Source organism: Garra rufa, chromosome 5 (genome assembly GCF_049309525.1).
Source record: "Garra rufa chromosome 5, GarRuf1.0, whole genome shotgun sequence".
NCBI lineage: Eukaryota > Metazoa > Chordata > Actinopteri > Cypriniformes > Cyprinidae > Garra > Garra rufa.
Genome location: NC_133365.1, coordinates 19,044,305 through 19,063,900, shown reverse-complemented (window position 1 = coordinate 19,063,900; position 19,596 = coordinate 19,044,305). Strand labels below are relative to the sequence as shown.

Genomic DNA, 19,596 nt, shown 5'->3' with positions numbered 1-19,596 from the left:
AAGACCAAACGAAAGTCGTAGAGACTTCAAACTTGGAGGGATGGCTGGACAAAAAGCATGTCTCAGATTCGATTGTGAGTCCAACGAAATTTGGGGGTATTTTGGATTTTTTGCAAAACATACTTTTGCGAACTGGTTCTAGGTTTTTTGCCCGATCGGAGCCAAACCAGTGCAGAACTATTCTCTGGAGAGCGAATATTGATAATTATTAAAAATAGTCGAACTTTTAAATCACAGTCACAAATGGACACCAAAGCATTTTAAAGGGGCAGGGCCACTTTTAGTAAAATGCCCATAACTTGAACGGAATGAGATATCTTCGCCAAACTCAAAACATATATGTAAGAGCTCAATCTAAGGTCACAGGACAAAAATCGCAGAGCTTGGCCACTTAGTGGCGCTATAAGAGGGGGAAAAATAAAAAATGGCTATACCTACGCAACCATTTGTCCTATCAACATTAAAGTCTTGGTCCAAAGTGCCACAAGTGTCTATAAGGACATTTGTGTATTTCAAAAGAACATGGACACCATTGGCAGATGAAGTTTGAGCACCTGTTAGACAAGGTTAACAGAGACCGATCGGACGAAAGTCGGTGAGCCTGTTTGACTTACGACCCCAAAGGTCTGTGAGAAATTTGAAAGAATTCAGCCACTGAGGTGCGATATTGCATTTTGCAAGGGCATAAACAATTGTACTTTGCACGGTTTTTCACAGATACACATTTGTATCATGTGACAGAACTCCTCATTTCGGACAACTTTGCGGACAACAGAGGTCTCAAACTCTATTCCTGGAGGGCCGCAGCTCTGCAGAGTTTAGCTCCAACCAACTCCAACTCACACCTGCTTGGAAGTTTCTAGTAATCCTGAAGACCTTGATTAGCAGGATCAGGTTTGTTTGATTAGGGTTTGAGCTAAAGTGGGCGGAGCTGTGGCCCTCCAGGAATTGAGTTTGAGACCAGTGCTCTAGAACCACTGCTGGCAATTAAATCATTTGTTAAATGATTGAGAAGATGTAAAAAATCTACTTTTGCAAACTAGTCCTGGGTTTTTCACTTAATCTGGAAAATAAACCTGGACTCTCTAGGTCAATAATTATCAAAAAAAATTAAATGTACCCTTTGGAAAGCTATAACATGCATGTAAAGATTACGGAGATCAGACCACAGTTGGCGCTATAACAGTCACAACTGTTAAAAAAACATCATATTTCTATGGTAAATTATCTGGATTTGCCAAAAAATTATTTAGGTGGTTACAAGCTTCTTCTTTAACAAAGTTCTTTAACCCTGGTAATTGCTGATTGCAGCTATATTTATGCTTATAACTGCAAACCTAACACAATCCAAAAAAATCTTAATGATTTTAAAAATACATTTTTATCAAATCATATTTTTTAACTTCTTCAAAAAATTTGAATTAAATGTGAAGATCTTTTCATGAGACTGACCCACAGAATAAACCTGAATCTGTAATAGTCATAGGGAGTTACTGTATTACTGTTACTGTTACTGCACACTCTTCTTTTGTGCTCATGGTGTCACTCTGGTTTGTTTATAAAGAGGCCTGTTATTCAGATCTCTTCCAAACAGACAGCCCCTCTAATTCATTTTGAGTGTGTCTCTCTCACATAAGCACATCTGTTAGTTGTGGCAGCGAGAATGCGATGCTTTGGCATGTCCATCCCTGATGATGTGGATTGTGGCTGGCATGAATATAAGGCTCAGCACACAGCTTCAAACAGCTCTTATATAAGCTTGATTCAGAGTGTGTTTCATAAGATGAATGCCATTATTTGCACAGAATAGGCCAGCTCTGCCATGCTTTAGATGGCGCTTACATAATAGGCTGCTGAAAAGACACAGGAGAGTTTTAGAGAAACACCACCAGGGCTTTTGCCGTTGTTCCCACACAAATTGCCCTGCAGCTGCTTCTGGGTCACTGGTCTGCTGGGCTTTTTAGTGTGGAGCAATTTAGGGTGAGGTAATAGGGTCACTGGAGGATAGATTTAGAGTAATATTAGTAACAGTATTGAGTCATGATGCTACACCAACCACATGACACAAAACTTTCTATTACATCATATTAGGTAGAAAATTCCATTTTATTCATTTAAAAACGCATTTTTCCAGAAAAATACTAAAATGCTAATGCTAAATTTACCCTGATCTTCAAATTCAAAAAATTTTCACCCCCTGGCTCTTAATGCATCGTGTTTACTTCTAAAGCGTCAGTGAGTGTTTGAACCTTCTGTAATAGTTGCATATGAATACTTCAATTATCCTCAGTGTGAAAAGATGGATCTCAAAATCATAAAGTCATTATTGGAAAGGGTTCAAATACACAAAAATGCTGAAAAACCAAAGAAGTTGTGGGACCTGAAAGATTTTTCTGAAGAACAGCAGGCATTTTAACTATTTAGGACAAACAAGAGTCGCATGAACAACTATCACTGAAAAAAAAAAAAAAAAAAACAGCTGTGTATCATTCAGGTAACAACACAGTATTAAGAATCAAGTGTATATAAACTTTTGAATTAAGTCATTTTCAAAACATTTTAAAAACTATTATTTTAAAACTAATAAAAAAAACTATTATTTTCTCTTATGGACTATATGTAAACATCTTTTATGTGAAATAACTTATTCAGGTCAGTACTAAATAAAAAAATAACTTGCGTTTTGTATGCAAATTTATTTTGGTAAAGTAATTAACATTTTACAGATTCTGCAATATAATATAATCCTGTAATTTAATATAATATAATATAATATAATATCCCCAAAAGATAATAATTTTAAAGATAATTTTAGACACTCTTGTTGGCTAGGGGCAGTGAATGACTCCTTCTTCAACATCTGACTCTACTCTTTATACCCCTTGGCCGTCTAAAGAATAACATGAATAGGAAGCCTTTATAAAAGTGCAAAGGAATGGCCTACATTGCAAAGCCTGTAATTAGTCTCATTTCAGCCTATGAGCTGGCAATACACTGATGTAAGCGTCTGAAGAACTGGTAGAAAAATCTATGAGAAATTATAAAACAGAACTTTTTTTTAACAGAATCCATATGGATATTTCTAACCAGGATTTTTTATAGCTCTGCTCAGGGCCATCAATAGATCCTTTAACCACGGTGAAATACTGTGGTGCCCTAATAAAATATTACTGATATATCAGTGTCAATGGAGATTACCATTTACTGACTTCAAGGAGTAGTTCACTTTCAGAACAAAAATTTACAGATGTACTCACCCCCTTGTCATCCAAGATGTTCATGTCTTTCTTTCTTCAGTCGTAAAGAAATTATGTTTTTTGAGGAAAACATTTCAGGATTTCTCTCCATATAATAGACTTCTATGGTGCCCCCGAGTTTGAACTTCCAAAATGCAGCTTCAAATGCAGCTTCAAAAGGTTTAAACGATCCCAGCCGAGGAAGAAGGGTCTTATCTAGCGAAACAATCGGTTATTTTCTAAAAACATTTACAATTTATATACTTTTTAATCTCTAGTACACACAGAGCTAGACAAGATGAGCATTTAAGGTTAAAAAGTATAGAAATTGTAATTTTTTTTTACAAAATAACCAATCGTTTCGCTAGATAAGACCCTTCTTTTCTCGGCTGTGGTCGTTTAGAGCCCTTTGAAGCTGCATTTTGGATGTTTAAACTCGGGGACACCATAGAAGTCCATTATATGGAGAGAAATCCTAAAATGTTTTCCTCAAAAAACATAATTTCCTTATGACTGAAGAAAGAAAGACATGAACATCTTGGATGACAAGGGTGACAATTTTTGTTCTGAAAGTGAACTACTCCTTTAAGAATCCTTTTTAGTGATAATATTTCAGCTGTCACACAAACAATGAAAAGATAAATAAAATATGATATTAACCCCTATAAAATAATATTAACCACTATAATAATGGGTCTTTTTCACATGACAACTCCTGTATATAACCGTGTATGAATAGGTCTACATAATACATCAGGTTTCAAGTGAAATATTACATCAATATAAATGTCAGAATAACACATCTTCGTTACACAGACATGCTCTGCTTGTGCATCCAGTGCTGTTGTCACAGATGAATGGGAAGGTCTTGTCCTCTGCTGGGTGACGTCAAGAAAGCATGAGGCGTTTGGTGACGTATCTCTCGTGCCGAGGGGGCGTGCGCTCGCCCGAGTAAAAGCAAACAGCACACGGACTTTTCCATTATTCCTCTGCTGATATCCGACGCTCAGCGGTAGCGCGCCCGGGCTCCAGCCGGCTCAATACCGAACGAACCGCTATAGGGGGCATTTAAACGCGAGTCGCTGTCTTTTTTTATCTATTGCTTTATTTATTGCATGCAACCTGCGCGATCCGTCCGCATTATTCGTGAATGTTCAGATCCCGTGAGCCCAAGGACATAGACTGAGCATAGTGTACGGCAAGAATATCACCTGAGGAATACAATAAGGGACTGCATTAAGAGAGGATCTTTACTGATACGCAGGAATACCGTGGCTGTGGTGTCACATTCAGACCGCATATTCCGCTAGTTTTCTCCAGTCATAATGCCGAGTCTACGACAGTCGTACACGGTCACTGTCCCAGAGGAGCCGCCGGCGTCAGCTTTCCCCTTCATCAAGCAGGATATGCGCAGAAAAAGTCCGACGATGTCGCGCTCTATGCTGGTGTCCACATTTGTGGGGCTTCTCATTAACCAGGCTAAGGTAAGCCTAACTCACAGCTCAAGTTATCTCCACTTTATGTGCAATAATGCGTTTAAAATAGAAATATGAACACTTAATGTAGTGTAACTACAGCACTTGCACGCTTCATTGCTTTGTAGTCATGCAGACTATTGCTTAACCCGTCAAATGTTTTGTCAGTAGTTTAGGAAGCAGATAAACCAGCTGTGATTCAGGTCCAGCTCTGATTTGCCTCTTTGATTTTCATCTCTGACCCATGAAAATCAATACGCCACACAAAATAAATGTTGCTTGGTTATGTTGAACTTGGAAGTTGCTAGAAAGCTCACAATATTGATTTGTTTTTGATATGGTAGGGGATACAAACATAGCTGTTTTAATTTAGAAACCTCAATTAATGATATAGTTTGATTGAGATGAGTTAAGAAATAAATGTGCAGTGCTGAGTTGAGAAACACTAGATGATGGAGATATGAGATAAAAGTGAGACATGCAACAGTTGCAACTGGAATGAATAAACCTCGAGTATCTTCTGAAATAAAAGTTACGTTCATTAATTCAGTAGGGTTTTAGACACTATATGGAAAAGTAGTAGCATTTGAAGTAGGAATCATCCCAACCTCTGCCCAGACCTCCAAACAGAATCGCATGTTCAGATGCTGCTGTCTCTGACCTTGCCAAATAACCAGCGTCAGCTTTTACTTCAACGTGTTTACAAACTCGTAATACTGCTTCGTAATAGAAACTTTACGTTTTTCGCGTCGGTATTACAGCCTGTGATACATAAAACATGTAAACGTTCGTGGGAAGGGTTGTTACGTAACACAGAGCATCGTTTGGATGCGTTTAAAGCCGCTGGCTTTACATTAAGCGATTGACGCCATCTACCTGCGCAGCTGTTGCGTCGCGCTGAGTAGGCAGTGCATTACTCATTGAGAAGCCAGGGTACCATTAAGCAGCGTTAATTAGAACGTAAATTAAAACGATACTGAATCATCTATGATGTAGTTCAGGATACAGAATGACCACCACTTCTCTCTGTCCAGTGTTTGGTGGTTGCACTTTCATTTTACCTTTGGGCCAAATTTAGCCCAGAAAGGCAAATTGTTAGGATGACTGTTGATTTTCTGTGACAAATTTGTGCTGAACTTTACATTCAGAGTAAGATGACTCTTAAACCTGAACTATATTTTATACATTAAACATGAATACCAATGACCCTCAAATATGCTGACCCCTTTTTAAATTAGAATGACAGCTATATATTTTTATGAGTAACAATGTCATTACATATTATGTATTTACCTTTTTTTAAGCTTTTAGCAATATTAGAGTACTGCTGGATGTAAAATAGGCCTACGATAAATGTATTATTTAGTTTTTCAAAATAAAAATACTATTCCAAAGTAACCTTGAAATTTACATACTCTTAAAAGTTGGTTAGAAGGAAACTTGGAAATAAAGCAATTATATAAACAGCAATTATTTTATTTATACACTACCAGTCAAAAGTTTTTGAACAGTAAGATTTTTTGTTTTTCTAAAGTATTATGTGCTTACCAAGCTTGCATTTCTTTGATCCAAAATACAGCAAAACCGTACAATTCTGAAATATTTTTACTATTTAAAATAACTGTTTTCTATTTTAATATGTTTTAAAATGTAGTTTATTCCTTTGATGCAATGCTAAATTTTTAGCATCGTTACTCAAGTCTTCAATGTCACATGATCCTTCAGAAATCATTCTAACATGCTGATTTGCTGTTCAAGAAGCATTTATTATTATTATTATTCTTATCATCAATATTTAAAACAGCTGAGTACAATTTTTTGATAAATAGAAAGATCCAAAGATCAGCATTTATCTGAAGTAAAAACTTTTGTAACATTATAGGAGGATAAATTGATCAAAAGTGATGATAAAGACAACATAATAATAAATTAATAAATGTTTTTTGAGCAGCAAATCAGAACATTAGAATGATTTCTGAAAGAACATGTGACTGGAGTAATAATGCTAAAATTCAGCTTTGAAATCACAGGAATAAATGACATTTTAAAATATATTGAAATAGAAAGTAGTTATTTTAAATAGTAAAAATATTTCAAAATTATACAGTTTTTGCTGTACTTTAGATCAAATAAATGCAGGCTTGGTGAGCAGAAGATACTTATTTAAAAAACATTCAATATCTTACTGTTCAAAAACTTTCGACTGGTTGTGTATATGATTTGTTTCATAAACATATAATGACGACTCTCGCAATTTCCGACCAGTCTCAGAAAGAAGAACGACTATAAGAGAATACAGGAAAAGAAACTGTTATTGGCAGCTAGATTTACACAACATAAATAATTCATTAGAATCCATCTGAAATGGTTATGTGGCTTTTAATGATGTGAACGCTGCCCCTATTTGCAGTTCAGGAGGCATAACATCAATTATTGGAGTGGTTGATAACCACATTTCCAAGTGTAACCAGTGTTTGTTATGCAACAAAGAAACAATCAGAGCATCACATTGCATAATATTCAGGAACAAATGTACTCCTAAGTCAGCAGTGCCTTTCTGAAGGAAATCTTATCGGTATGTCTATGCGATTACATTCCAAGAATCGCTAAAGGTCCTGTTCTTTGCATGCTTGTGACCTTGCACAAAATCTCTATATCCCGCCCATCGAGATTGTCAATCATTGTTGAGATAACAGCGTAAGAAACTTGCGTGGCTTATCATCAACACTGATGGTTGAGTTACTCCGACCGAATGTCCCATTTCTGATCAGACAGTTCCTTTCAGGTGTCCCAAATGTATCCTTTATTTTAGAACAGTGGATGTACTGAAATATAGAACAAATTTCAGCTGCTCTGAAGAGTTTACAAATGTGTCTAAAATAATCAAGGACACAAATGGAAGATGGTGAAGGTATAAAAGAGCCGAGTCTTAGAGGTCTTCTTGAATAAAATGCCTGTGTCTCATGTGACCAGTCTTTTGGCAGCAGAGCACATAGAGTTCTTACGCTGGTGACAGCCATGGCTTCCAGAAACTAAGGTCAGGACACAGTGTTCTTACTCGCTCGCTTTCAACTCGCGCCAGCCAATTAGATCACGGCTCTCTGAAGATCTTTGAAGAGACAGCCAGTGTGAGATCCTGCTGTCCTCTTGTTACCCAATCGCTTTTGAGGCAGAACTCCCCACGCTTGCCGTACCCATGGCTGCTGCTGGGTGCTGGCTGTTGTCATACCAGTCTGTTTGGTTCAAGAGCTGGGTGTGAAAGCCAGAGAGCGGCTCAGCAGAGGTAGCAGCGGAGCGAGGCCTTGGACCATCTGTTCCACCTCTCTCATCTTCTTTGGGGAAGAAAAATCTCATCAGATGTTTGGAAGAATATATGAATAACAGAAAAACTCTCAGGATAACTCACAGCTGAACATGTTTGAACCTGATGCATCTAGTCTCAGAGGTGCTAATAGAAGGTGTTTGATTGGTGCACTTCATTACTTTTAATTGAAGTGTAATCTGATCAGCCCCATACAAAAACATTACCAATGCATTTGCATGTTACTTCAAAGAATACTATGGTATACACTCTATGTACTCTACCAGCCAAAAGTTTTTGAACAGTAAGATTTGTAATATTTTTTTAATATCAGAAGTCTCTTCTGCTCACCAAGCCTGCATTTATTTGATCCAAAGCACTGCAAAAAGTAATATTTTAAAATATTAGAGTATTTTTTAAAATGTAATTTATTCCTGTGATTTCAAAGCTGAATTTTTAGCATCAGTACTCCAGTCTTCAGTGTCACGTGATCCTTCAGAAATCATTCTAATATGCTGATTTGAGAAATATTTATTATTATCAATATTTAAAACAGTTGAGTATATTTTTTCAGGATTCTTTGCTGAATAGAAAGATTCGAAGATCAGCATTTATCTGAAATAAAAGCTTTTGTAACATTAAACACTATACCATTCAAAAGCTTGGAGTCAGTATAATTCCTTTTGGGAAGGAAGAATTTTATTTAGCAAGGATGCTTTAAATTGATCAAAAGTGATGATTAAGACATTTATAATGTTACAAAAAATTTGTACTTACAAAAAATACTGAACTTTCTATTCATCAAAGAAACCTGAAATAATTCTACTCAGCTGTTCTCAACATAATAATAATAAAAATAACTGTTTTTGAGCAGCAAATCAGCATGTTAGAATGATTTCTGAAGGATCGTGTTACATTGAAGACTAGATTAATGATGCTAAAGATTCAGTTTTGAAATCACAGGAATAAATTCGATTTTAAAATTTATTCAAATAGAAAACAGTTATTTTAAATCGTAAAAATATTTCAAAATTTAGCTGTTTTTGCTGTACTTTGGATCAAATAAATGCAGGCTTGGAGAGCAGAAGAGACTTCTTTAAAAAACATTAAAAATCTTACTGTTCAAAAACTTTTGACTGGTAGTGTTTGTCCATGAAAAAAAATAAAAAAAACATGATAACAACATTGCGCAAATAGTACTAAAAATCATATTGTGTCCTAGAACGACAACATATTATACAAAATAAGATAAAAATATCAAATCTTTTTGACAGACGTATGACATTCCTCTGCATGTGTGGGGTGTGAATGTGTGTATGAATTGTTATTGACCTTTAAGATATGAAACGACCATAAATAGCGTCATTAGTGTACAATTTGTGACATACTCAACATGTTGTATCACTAATATCACATGCTGTCCATGTGACTCATCTGTAGAGTGCATACCAATACCAAAATTGTTTGTTTTTGACATTTTCAAGCAGTTATTTGTAATGTTTAGTTTATAGTTTAAGTGTTTTTATTTTATATGCTATTATATCTTTGTTATGTTTGTTAATATTTTAAATGACGTTTTTGTATTTATATATTTTTATATATACTTTCTAGTCATTTTATAGTTTAAGTTTAGCTTTAATTTAGTTAGTTGCCAAGGTCAATTTTTTTAAAGTTTTTAAGTTTAGTTTTTTTTTTATATGTTTTAAATTGATATATTAATAAGTTTGAAATTCCAAACACTCACAGACTTTAAAATCGCCTGCCCGAGGGGCTATTTGCAACTTCACTGAGTTCTGCCGAGCATCACTGACACCATTGTAAAATCACACAGTTAACACTGCAATCAGTGAATGACGCACATGAGCACCGCTATTCCAGGCCTTGATATCACTGATTCTGAGTGTGTCAGTTTCTTTCGTGAGATTCGTGAGAAACCTCTGACGCATTGTTCATGTTCTCCGGAGCGATCCGTGTTATGTCATGGTCAACAGGCTGACTTATGTCAAACGTGTGAAATCATCACCATCATCATTCCCAGCTGTCTAAATTTGGAGAAATGCTAGATTTTCATAAATCTCTATATGAGTAAACCTGACTGATGGTTCATCCCTAGTTGAATAAATTGCTTATAATTGTTTTTGTTGTGGTGCGGCAGATGGGCATCATTTGTTTGCGTCAAGTCTTCAACAGCAGGGGTCTCTGTCTAAATCTGCTAACGTGCCATTTAATAGCTCAGAGAGAACACTTTGGTCAGCTCGTAATATACTGAATATATGTGCTTATACAACACATACATGGACAGGATGCTTTTTATGTAATTGTATATCATTATAAACATTTTTGTGAAAATCCAAGTTTCTAGTAACTCCCTACTTAAACATGCAGTTTCGATGACAGACAAATGATGTGGCCTATGTGAGTCATGTGCATTAGTCATATTTGAATTTATTAAAACACTTTTTTGGTAAAACGCTCAAGTGTCATTGGATTTAAAGAAATCTCACTAATCCTTTCACTCTATTTCTTCCCTTTCTTTTTTTACAGAACTCAAAGAACGCTCAGGGTCTGGTGGGCCTCAGGAATCTGGGAAATACTGTGAGTATGCTATTTATAGTTCAAACACAATGAAAATTCTGTCAATATACTACAATATACTACACTACCAGTCAAAAGTTTTTAATGTTTGTAAAGAATTCTCATCTGCTCACCAAGCCTGCATTTATTTGTTCCGAAACACAGCAAACTAGTGATATGGTGAAGTATTTTTACTATTTAAAATAACTGCTTTCTGTTTGAATATATTTTAAAATGTAATTTGTTCCTGGGATCAAAGCTGAATTTTCAGCATCATTACTCCAGTCTTTAGTGTCACATGATCCTTAATAAAATCATCTAATATGCTGATTTGCTGTTCAAGGAAATAAATATATATATTATTTTTATTATTACTTTTTAAAAACAGTTGAGTACTTTGATGAATAGAAAGATAAAAAAAACAGCATTTATCTGAAAGCTTTTGTAACATTATTCACTATGCCATTCAAAAGCTAGGAAAGTAATTATAGAAATTAATACTTTTATTTAGCAAGTGTGCTTTAAATTGATCAAAAGTGATGATAAAGACATTTATAATGTTACAAAAGATTATCTATTTTCTATTTTAGATGAATGCTGTTCTTCTAAACTTTCTATTCATCAAGAAACCTAAAAAAAATCTACTTAGTTGTTTTTAACATTATAATAATAAATGTTTTTTGAGCAGCAAATCAGAATATTAGAATGATTTCTGAAGGATCATGTGACTGGAGCAATGATGCTAAAATTCAGCTTTGAAATCACAAGAATAAATTACATTTTAAAATATATTCAAATAAAAAACAGTTATTTTAGATAGATAGTAATAATAAATAATAAATGCAGCTTTAAAAAACATTAAAAATCTTTTGACTGGTAGTGTATATTATATTAATTAATTTTATTTGAATTATATTAGTTTATTTGTTTAACATATATTTTATTAACATATAATCGCAATTACAGTAAAAACAGAAATAGTTTTGACTGGTAGTGCATGTCAAAGCATACTTTTGAAAATGAAGAAGTTTTCCTTTAAATTCAAATCTTTTTCTTAAATTTTAAATTGAAATGTAGAAATAAAAAATATCTGTTAAAATTTGGATGTACGTCACAATACAGAAGTCAAGATCTGTTGCTACATCTGTCTCAGAGGACTGCAGTCTGTGTATGCTGAGTAATCATCTCATTCTCCCTTTTTCAAATGTTTCTCTGCAGTGTTTCATGAACTCCATTCTGCAGTGTCTGAGCAACACTCATGACCTGAGGGACTACTGTCTGCGTAACACGCACCGCACTGACCTCAACAACAACTGCAGGGCCAAAGCAGCGCTGATGGAGGGTAAGAGACACGTTCACCAGTTCATACAGTAGAGCATTCATTTTATCATACATATCAGACAGCCTTTGGGTCCTGCGTCTTAGTCATATGCCTCTAAATGTGAGTATTTTTCTGCTTTCAGAGTTTGCCAAGCTCACTCAGACTCTTTGGACATCAGCTAGCAGTGAGGCCATCAGCCCTTCTGACTTCAAAATGCAGATTCAGAAATATGCCCCTCGATTTGTTGGTTACAAGTAAGTTACGGCTACAGTAAAAGCTTTTCTCTCATGCAGACTCATATTTTACCTGTATTTTATGGAGTTTTGAGCTGAAAATCACTTTTAAAAATGAACTTCTCTGTTCTGTCCTCCAGTCAGCAGGATGCTCAGGAGTTCTTGAGGTTTTTGCTGGACGGGCTTCATAATGAAGTAAACAGAGTGACAGTGAAACCCAGATCCCCCCTGGAGGACTTTGATCACCTCTCGTAAGTAAAAACCTCAAATTTCTTTCTTTTATAAAATAAATGATTACTTTCATTTAGCAAGGATGCATTAAACTGATCAAAAGTGACAGTAAAGACTGTTTCAAATAAATAATATTCTTTTGAACTTTCTATTCATCAAAGTATCCTGAAAGTATTTTTTAATACAAATATTGAGCAGAACAATAGTTTTCAACCCTGATAATAATAATCCTGAGCACCAAATCAGCATATTAGAATGATTTCTTTGCATCACGGGAATAAATTACATTTTAAAATATATTAAAATAAAATCCCTTATTTGTAAATGCAATATTTCACAGTATTTTTTACTGTATTTTGAATCAAAAATGCAACTGAGCATAAGAGACTTCTTTCCAAAATATTCTAAATATCCAGAAATGCTTATTTCCTTCAATACCGAAAATATTATGTGGTGATTGATGTAACAGATGAATCACCTGTAGTGTGCGGTTGAACTGTTGCAGTCTGACATTAATAGCAAGCAGTCTGTCTGGGGTCCTAAATTAAGTGTGTTTTATCTACAGGGACGACGAAAAAGGCAAGAGAATGTGGAACAAGTACCTGGAGAGTGAGGACAGCAAAGTAGTCGGTGAGTTGACCTGCTATAATAACACAAGCTACAGGCTCGCTCTGTGTGTGTGTGTGTGTGTGTTATAAAGTGCTAATGTTTATTTGTCTTTCACAGATCTGTTTGTTGGTCAGCTGAAAAGCTCTCTGACGTGCAGCGAGTGTGGCTTCTGCTCGACTGTGTTTGATCCATTCTGGGATCTGTCCCTGCCTATCGCTAAGGTTAATATGAAGACCGAAATACTCAAATATGTATTATCATTGACATAATAACATTGTATTAATGTCCTTGTTTTTTTGTTTTTTTTTCCCCCTCAGAATTCTGGAGAAGTGAGTTTGATGGATTGCCTTCGACTTTTCACCAAGGAAGATGTACTAGATGGGAATGAAAGACCAGTAAGTAAAGTATAAAGTACAGTTGAGGCCAAAAGTGTATATACACCTTGCAGAATCTGCAAACTGTTAATTATTTTAGCAAAATAAGAGGGATCATACATAATGCATGTTATTTTTAATTTAGTATTCACCTGGATAATTTTTTTTTTACATAAAATGCATTTACATATGGTCCACAAGAGAAAATAATAGTTGAATTTATAAAAATTACCCCGTTCAAAAGTTTACATACACTTGATTCTTAATACTGTGTTGTTGTTACCTGAATAATCCACAGCTGTTTTTTGTTTAGTGATATTTGTTTATAAGTCCCTTGTTTATCCTGCTGTTCTTTAGAAAAATCCTTCAGGTCCCACAAATTCTTTGTTTTTTCAGCATTTTTGTGTATTTGAAGCCTTTTCAACATTGACTGTATGATTTTGAGATCCATCTTCACACTGAGGACAACTGATGGACTCATACGCAACTATTACAGAAGATTCAAACACTGATGCTCCAGAAGGAAAGAAAATGCATTAAGAGCTGGGGGGGTATCTTCTGTAGCTTCTGAAGGGCAGTACTAAATGAAAAAGAATATGATATTTAGGCAAAATACGGAAAATGTACACGTCTTCATTCTGTTCAAAAGTTTACACCCCCAGCTCTTAATGCATTGTTTTTTCTTTCTGGAGCATCGGTGAGCATTTGAACCTTGTGTAAACTTTTGAATGGGGTAATTTTTATAAATTAAACTATTATTTTATCTTGTGGACTATATGCAGGTCAGAACTAAATAAAAAAATAACATGCATTTTGTTTGATCCCTCTTATTTTGGTAAAATAATTAACATTTTGCTGATTCTGCAATGTGTATGTAAACTTATGACCTATCTATCTCTCTATAAATAATAATATAATGTTTAGACATTTACTAACTGCTTCTCTTTTTTTCATGTAGACATGCTACAGATGTAAAACCAGACGGAAATGCACGAAAAAATTCACCATTCAGAAATTTCCTAAAATCTTGGTGCTTCGTATCCTTTTTGAAACAAATCTGTCATCCAAAGAATCTAATTTACCATTGTGTATTGATCAATTAAATGTGTAATATAATTAATTTGGTAAAATGCTGTGTGTATTTGCCCTTGACTCTCAAACTATCTCAGATCTGAAGCGTTTCTCTGAGTGTCGAGTCAGAACCAGCAAACTCTCCACTTTTGTAAACTTTCCCCTCAAAGAGCTGGACCTCAGGGAATTTGCCTCTGATAACAGCGGTAAGTTCTGCAGCGTCATTCATTACATCTCTATTCTGTACAGTAGTTTGAGCAATGCGGTGTTTACTGTAGCTCCAGGATAATTGTGTTTAATTGCTGTTCTTTTTTTCTGTTCTCTCGTCACAGTAAATGCAGTCTATAATCTGTATGCTGTGTCAAATCACACTGGAACATCTCTGGGTGGCCATTACACAGCATACTGCCGCAATCCCTGCACAGGCGAATGGTACACATACAACGACTCCAGGTAAATAGACATAACAAATTATTATTCAAAAAAGTTTGTGGAGTAAGATTATATCTGTAGTGTTTGCATTACTGTTTAAAGAGAATATTCTGTCTTTAATTACTCACCCTCATGTCGTTCCAAACCTGTAAGACCTTCGGTCATCTTCGGAACACATATTAAGATATTTTTGATGAAATCCGAGAGCTTTCTGACCCTGTGTAGATAGCAACACAACACGTTCAAGGGCCAGAAAGGTAGAAAGGACATCATTATAATTGTTCATGTGACATCAGTGGTTCAACAATAATGTATTGAAACTACAAGGATACTTTTTGTGTGCAAAGAAAACAAAAAATAATGACAATTTCTGCTCACCAGCTACTCACAGACTTGGAAGAGACGACATTGTTGAATAAAATTGTAATTTTTGTTTTCTTTGTGCACAAAATGCATTCTTGTAGCTGTATAAACTTAAGGTTGAACCACTGATGTCACATGGACTATTTTAACAATGCCCTTACTACCTTTCTGGGTCTTGAACGTTTCAGTTGTGTTGCTGTCTATGCAAAGTCAGAAAGCTCTCAGATTTCTTTAAGCTTTAGTTTACTGCATTATAAGCTATAACGTAGTTAGTGGCTCCAAAAAGTAGTTGGACATTAAAGTATTTTTAGAAGCTATTAGATTTGATTTTATATTATATTACCAGTCAAAAGTAAAAGAGTAAAAAAGGTAAAAGATTTTTAATGTTTTAAGAGAAGTCTCTTCTGCTCAGCAAGCCTGAATATATTTGATCCAAAGTACACCAAAAACATTAACATTTTAAAATATATTTTTTTCTATTTTAAGTAACTGTTTTCTATTTGAATATATTTTAAAATTACATTTATTCCTGTAATTCCAAAGCTGAATGTTTAGCATCATTGCTCCAGTCACATGATCCTTCAGAAATCATTCTAATATTCTAATTTGCTGCTCATTTATTATTATCATTAATATTACTATGTTGAAAACAGCTGAGTAGATTTTTTTCAGGTTTCTTTGATGAATAAAAAGTTCAGAAGATCAGCATTTATTTAAAATATAATCATTTTTGTAGCATTATACATTTTTTAGTATCACTAATCAATTTAATGCATCATTGCTGAATAAAATGTATTAATTGTGTTAATTTCTTTAACAAAACTGAACAGTAGTGTATATTTACAATGTTATAGGATACATTGTTTAGTAGTCCGTGCTGTTTTCCCTTACGTGTTAATGTACGTGTTTGTAGGTGCTGATGCTGAACCATTGTTTAGCTGACGTCTCATTTCTATCTTTATTTCAGGGTGAGCCCCATGTCATCCAGCCAGGTGCGCAGCAGCGACGCATATGTGCTGTTCTATGAATGTGCGACCTCCTCGCGCATGTGATTAAGATTGAAACGGATAAAATAAACCCTTTTGCTGCTGTTGAACTAAATCTTGGTCAGGGTCTACATGCTTGAAGGACCATGGGACTTTATCCCAGGCCTTTTAACCAAGGCCAAACACAAACCGGAACTGGATTATGGTCGTGGCCTGCAAAGTGGAATGAAGCCTGGGATTAAAGTTTAATCCAAGCCCAGATTGAGCTTCACCGTAAGGGCTCCTCCATCCATCACTCCCCTTGAGAGAGGCTGCTGCACCAAGGATGGATTTAACAAACTGAAACGGACAAAGCCAGACAGAGGAACATGAACTACTACCTCTCTCGAATGAGCAGGACTGTGTGCGTGTGTATTTGTGTGTGTACGAGTCAGTCTCCAGACTGATACTGTAGGACTCTATGCACTGTGGAACCGGAGCTATCCGGCTCTACAGACAGTCAGCACGACTCAAACAATCCCCATCCTTTATTTAATTTGCTAACATGAGTTCAATGTTTTACTTAATTTCAAGCTAATTACTACTAATTTAAATAAGAGGTCATCTTGCTGAGGGACCACGTAGGTCAACTGTGTAAATGATGCTTGGATTATTCAATGGATTGTTTACTATTTCGAACAGAGATGTTTCTTCGAGATATGTCTCCGCTTTGCTTGATTTGCTGATTTTCAACAGAATATGCACATGGGAAGGGCTTAGTTTTACGCTAATGCATGACTGTGCCCCTTCCAAAAACTCTCACCATTACAGAGAAGATTGTATGACTGCTCCCTGGTGGCCAGGAGTTGAACATCGAAAAGAAAAAGCATGGACCCTTTTCCACAGTTTATAACATTATGAATCTAGGTCTTCTGACCAACGTAATTAATCTCTCAATGTGTTTTCCTCTTTTGGAAAGTCATAGAAATGCTAGTCTCGCGTAGCCAGACCTTCAGACTGACGGCTGAAGGTCTGGAATTCATGGCAGCTTTCATTGGCCAAGGCCCGCCCATAAGACCGTTTGATCGACATGTCAAACAACCAATCACAGTTCGTTTCGTTCAGCGTCACGTTTCGGTGGGTGGAAATGCCCCCACAACAACAGACTGGCGTGCAACAAGTCAGTCACTGAAATAACCAGCATTGAAAGATAACGAAGAAGAGTATAACAAATGTGCAAATGTGTATAACAACACTGGCGTCTGCATAAGCACCTTTTAGCAAAACGCGAGTAAATCAGTCTACGCTTTGTTTCCCGGCAGACCGAAAATAAATGCGACACTCCCGGAAATCCGGTCAAATTCAACTAATCAGATGACGACTTCGACATTCCTGAAGTGTTTCCAGTTAAGTGTACCATATGCATCAGACGTTTAGCCAACGTTCCGTGGGCGTGACGTCTGAGGCTGAGACTATAGAAATGCCATCATGGAAATACATGTTGATGCATTTTCCATTCACTTCTATAGAGATATACCAAACTATGACTTCTGAACTGTGAAAAGGGTCCATCTCTGGGACAATATGAAGTATTCCCTCTTCAGGCATTTGCTGACTCAATTTGTTCCTCCAGGGGCAATACCAGATATGAAAGAGGCCTTAATATGTTTTTCTCATTCTGTCAGGGACTACAATATTCAGTTTCATTTGGGGATGAGTCTTCAATAAATAAGAAGCCACCAGGAGGGTTTATGTATGTATGTATGTATGTATGTGTGTGTGTCTGTGTGTGTGTGTGCGCGCCTTTATGTATTATTTCTCTATTTATGATGTGAATGTTGTGAATGTAGCTTATCATTGTGCTTGAACCAGACAATGTTTTTTTCTACAGAGAGATTTTAAGTGAGTGGTAATTTTGTGTCTGAAATGTGACTAGTGTACCGCATATCAAGAGCTCTTGGCTTTTTAAAAGAAGTAAATATAAATAAAAGCAAATGTCTACATTAGTCATTGTGAACTGTCTGCATTAGTGCATTGCAATATGTGTGTATGTGATGATTATGAATTACAGAGCTTCAGAAATGGAGCATTAAATTTATTTTATAAAAACGCTTATCAGTGACTAAGTTGTGTTGCTCATGTACAGATGATTACGGAAAGCTCTAGAATGACTAATGACTAGTGCATTTTTTCATGAACAAATAAAACAAAATTTGTTATTTGGGGTCAATGGGATTTTTAGTAGGAAATGCATAGTTCACTTAAAAATTAAATTCTGTAATTAATTACTCATTCTCATGTCGTTCAGAACCCGTAAGACCTTTGGTCATCTTCAGAACACATATTAAGATATTTCTGATGAAATCAGAGAGCTTTCTAAACCCTCCATAGACTGAAATGTTCCCAGACCCAGAAACAGGAAAATGATTAAAATAGTCCATTTGACATCAGTGGTTCAACCGTAATTTTGTAAAGCTACGCGAATAGAGTGTTTTGCAGGACGTGTCATCAATCGTCCACTGAATGTAAACAATGCTAGCGAACTGAATTAAATTAGCGTATTTAGCTGATTATTGCTGCTGAAAGTGATCAATTATTGTGATGTTTTAGGCTGTACTAATCAGTCGGACTGGGGAAAACATTTGGAGTACTACAGACTGCCAAAAGTTATAACAAATCAAGGAGAAGAGTGCAAAAAACTGTGAGGAACAAAATGCGTTTGTGGTTGGCCAAACTGAAATAGGATTTCCAGGGCAAGAATTTTGCTCGTATCATTTCCTGTCAGGTAAGTGAAATATTAGACTAATATCTTAATTAATACTGCTTGTACGTCTCTATACCTCCTATTAACTTAAGTTTGTCAAAATATTGCACCCTTTCCTGCTTACTAAGTCCTTCTCTATATGATTTAGCAGCTATCACATGTTTTTGTCGTGGTTTAGAGAGCATAAATTAGCAAAACAACATATTCAGTAGTACATTACCCCTGCAATCCATACTGTTGTTTACATCCGGGTAACTGACCAAATTGTGATGTAAGTGCAAACCCTCTATACTTTATGTGAGCAAAGCAAACAAAAATAAGGACACATGCGTGTGCATTGTGACACGAAAGAGAAGAATTGTTGAATAAGGTTGTTCGATTTTTTTTTCTTTGCGCATAAAAATTATTCTTGTAACTTCATAAAAATACAGTTGAACTATGGCAAGCCGTTTTAGCCTAAAATTTAATATGCGTTACTAGTCATAGTTGTATTTTTACTAGTAACAATTCAAATAGAGAGCTCTATAATTCATTTCCTACTAGTGACAATGCCAATTAGAGAGCTCTCTAAATCAATTTTTACTAGTTACAATTACAATTTAGAGAGCTGTCTAATTCAATTCTTACTAGTAACAATTCCAATTAGA

The 19,596-nt window shown here is 35.5% G+C and overlaps 1 protein-coding gene across 2 annotated transcripts in view; it reads left to right on the top strand.

Moving 5' to 3' along the window:
* usp2b (ubiquitin specific peptidase 2b) overlaps window positions 1–18,191 on the top strand; it is a 46,217-nt gene extending 28,026 nt beyond the window's left edge. The window contains exons 1-12 of one of the 2 annotated variants that reach the window (XM_073841155.1): window positions 4,242–4,720; window positions 10,557–10,607; window positions 11,805–11,928; window positions 12,050–12,161; window positions 12,281–12,391; window positions 12,937–13,001; window positions 13,098–13,201; window positions 13,298–13,375; window positions 14,313–14,391; window positions 14,524–14,631; window positions 14,758–14,878; window positions 16,188–18,191. In XM_073841155.1, coding sequence (XP_073697256.1) covers window positions 4,562–4,720; window positions 10,557–10,607; window positions 11,805–11,928; window positions 12,050–12,161; window positions 12,281–12,391; window positions 12,937–13,001; window positions 13,098–13,201; window positions 13,298–13,375; window positions 14,313–14,391; window positions 14,524–14,631; window positions 14,758–14,878; window positions 16,188–16,272 — 1,197 coding nt within the window. In that variant the 5' untranslated portion in view covers window positions 4,242–4,561 and the 3' untranslated portion in view covers window positions 16,273–18,191. Of the gene's footprint in view, window positions 1–4,241; window positions 4,721–10,556; window positions 10,608–11,804; window positions 11,929–12,049; window positions 12,162–12,280; window positions 12,392–12,936; window positions 13,002–13,097; window positions 13,202–13,297; window positions 13,376–14,312; window positions 14,392–14,523; window positions 14,632–14,757; window positions 14,879–16,187 lie in introns of those variants that run through there. The other variant, XM_073841154.1, reaches the window with a different exon arrangement.
* The last annotated feature ends 1,405 nt before the right edge of the window (window positions 18,192–19,596 follow it).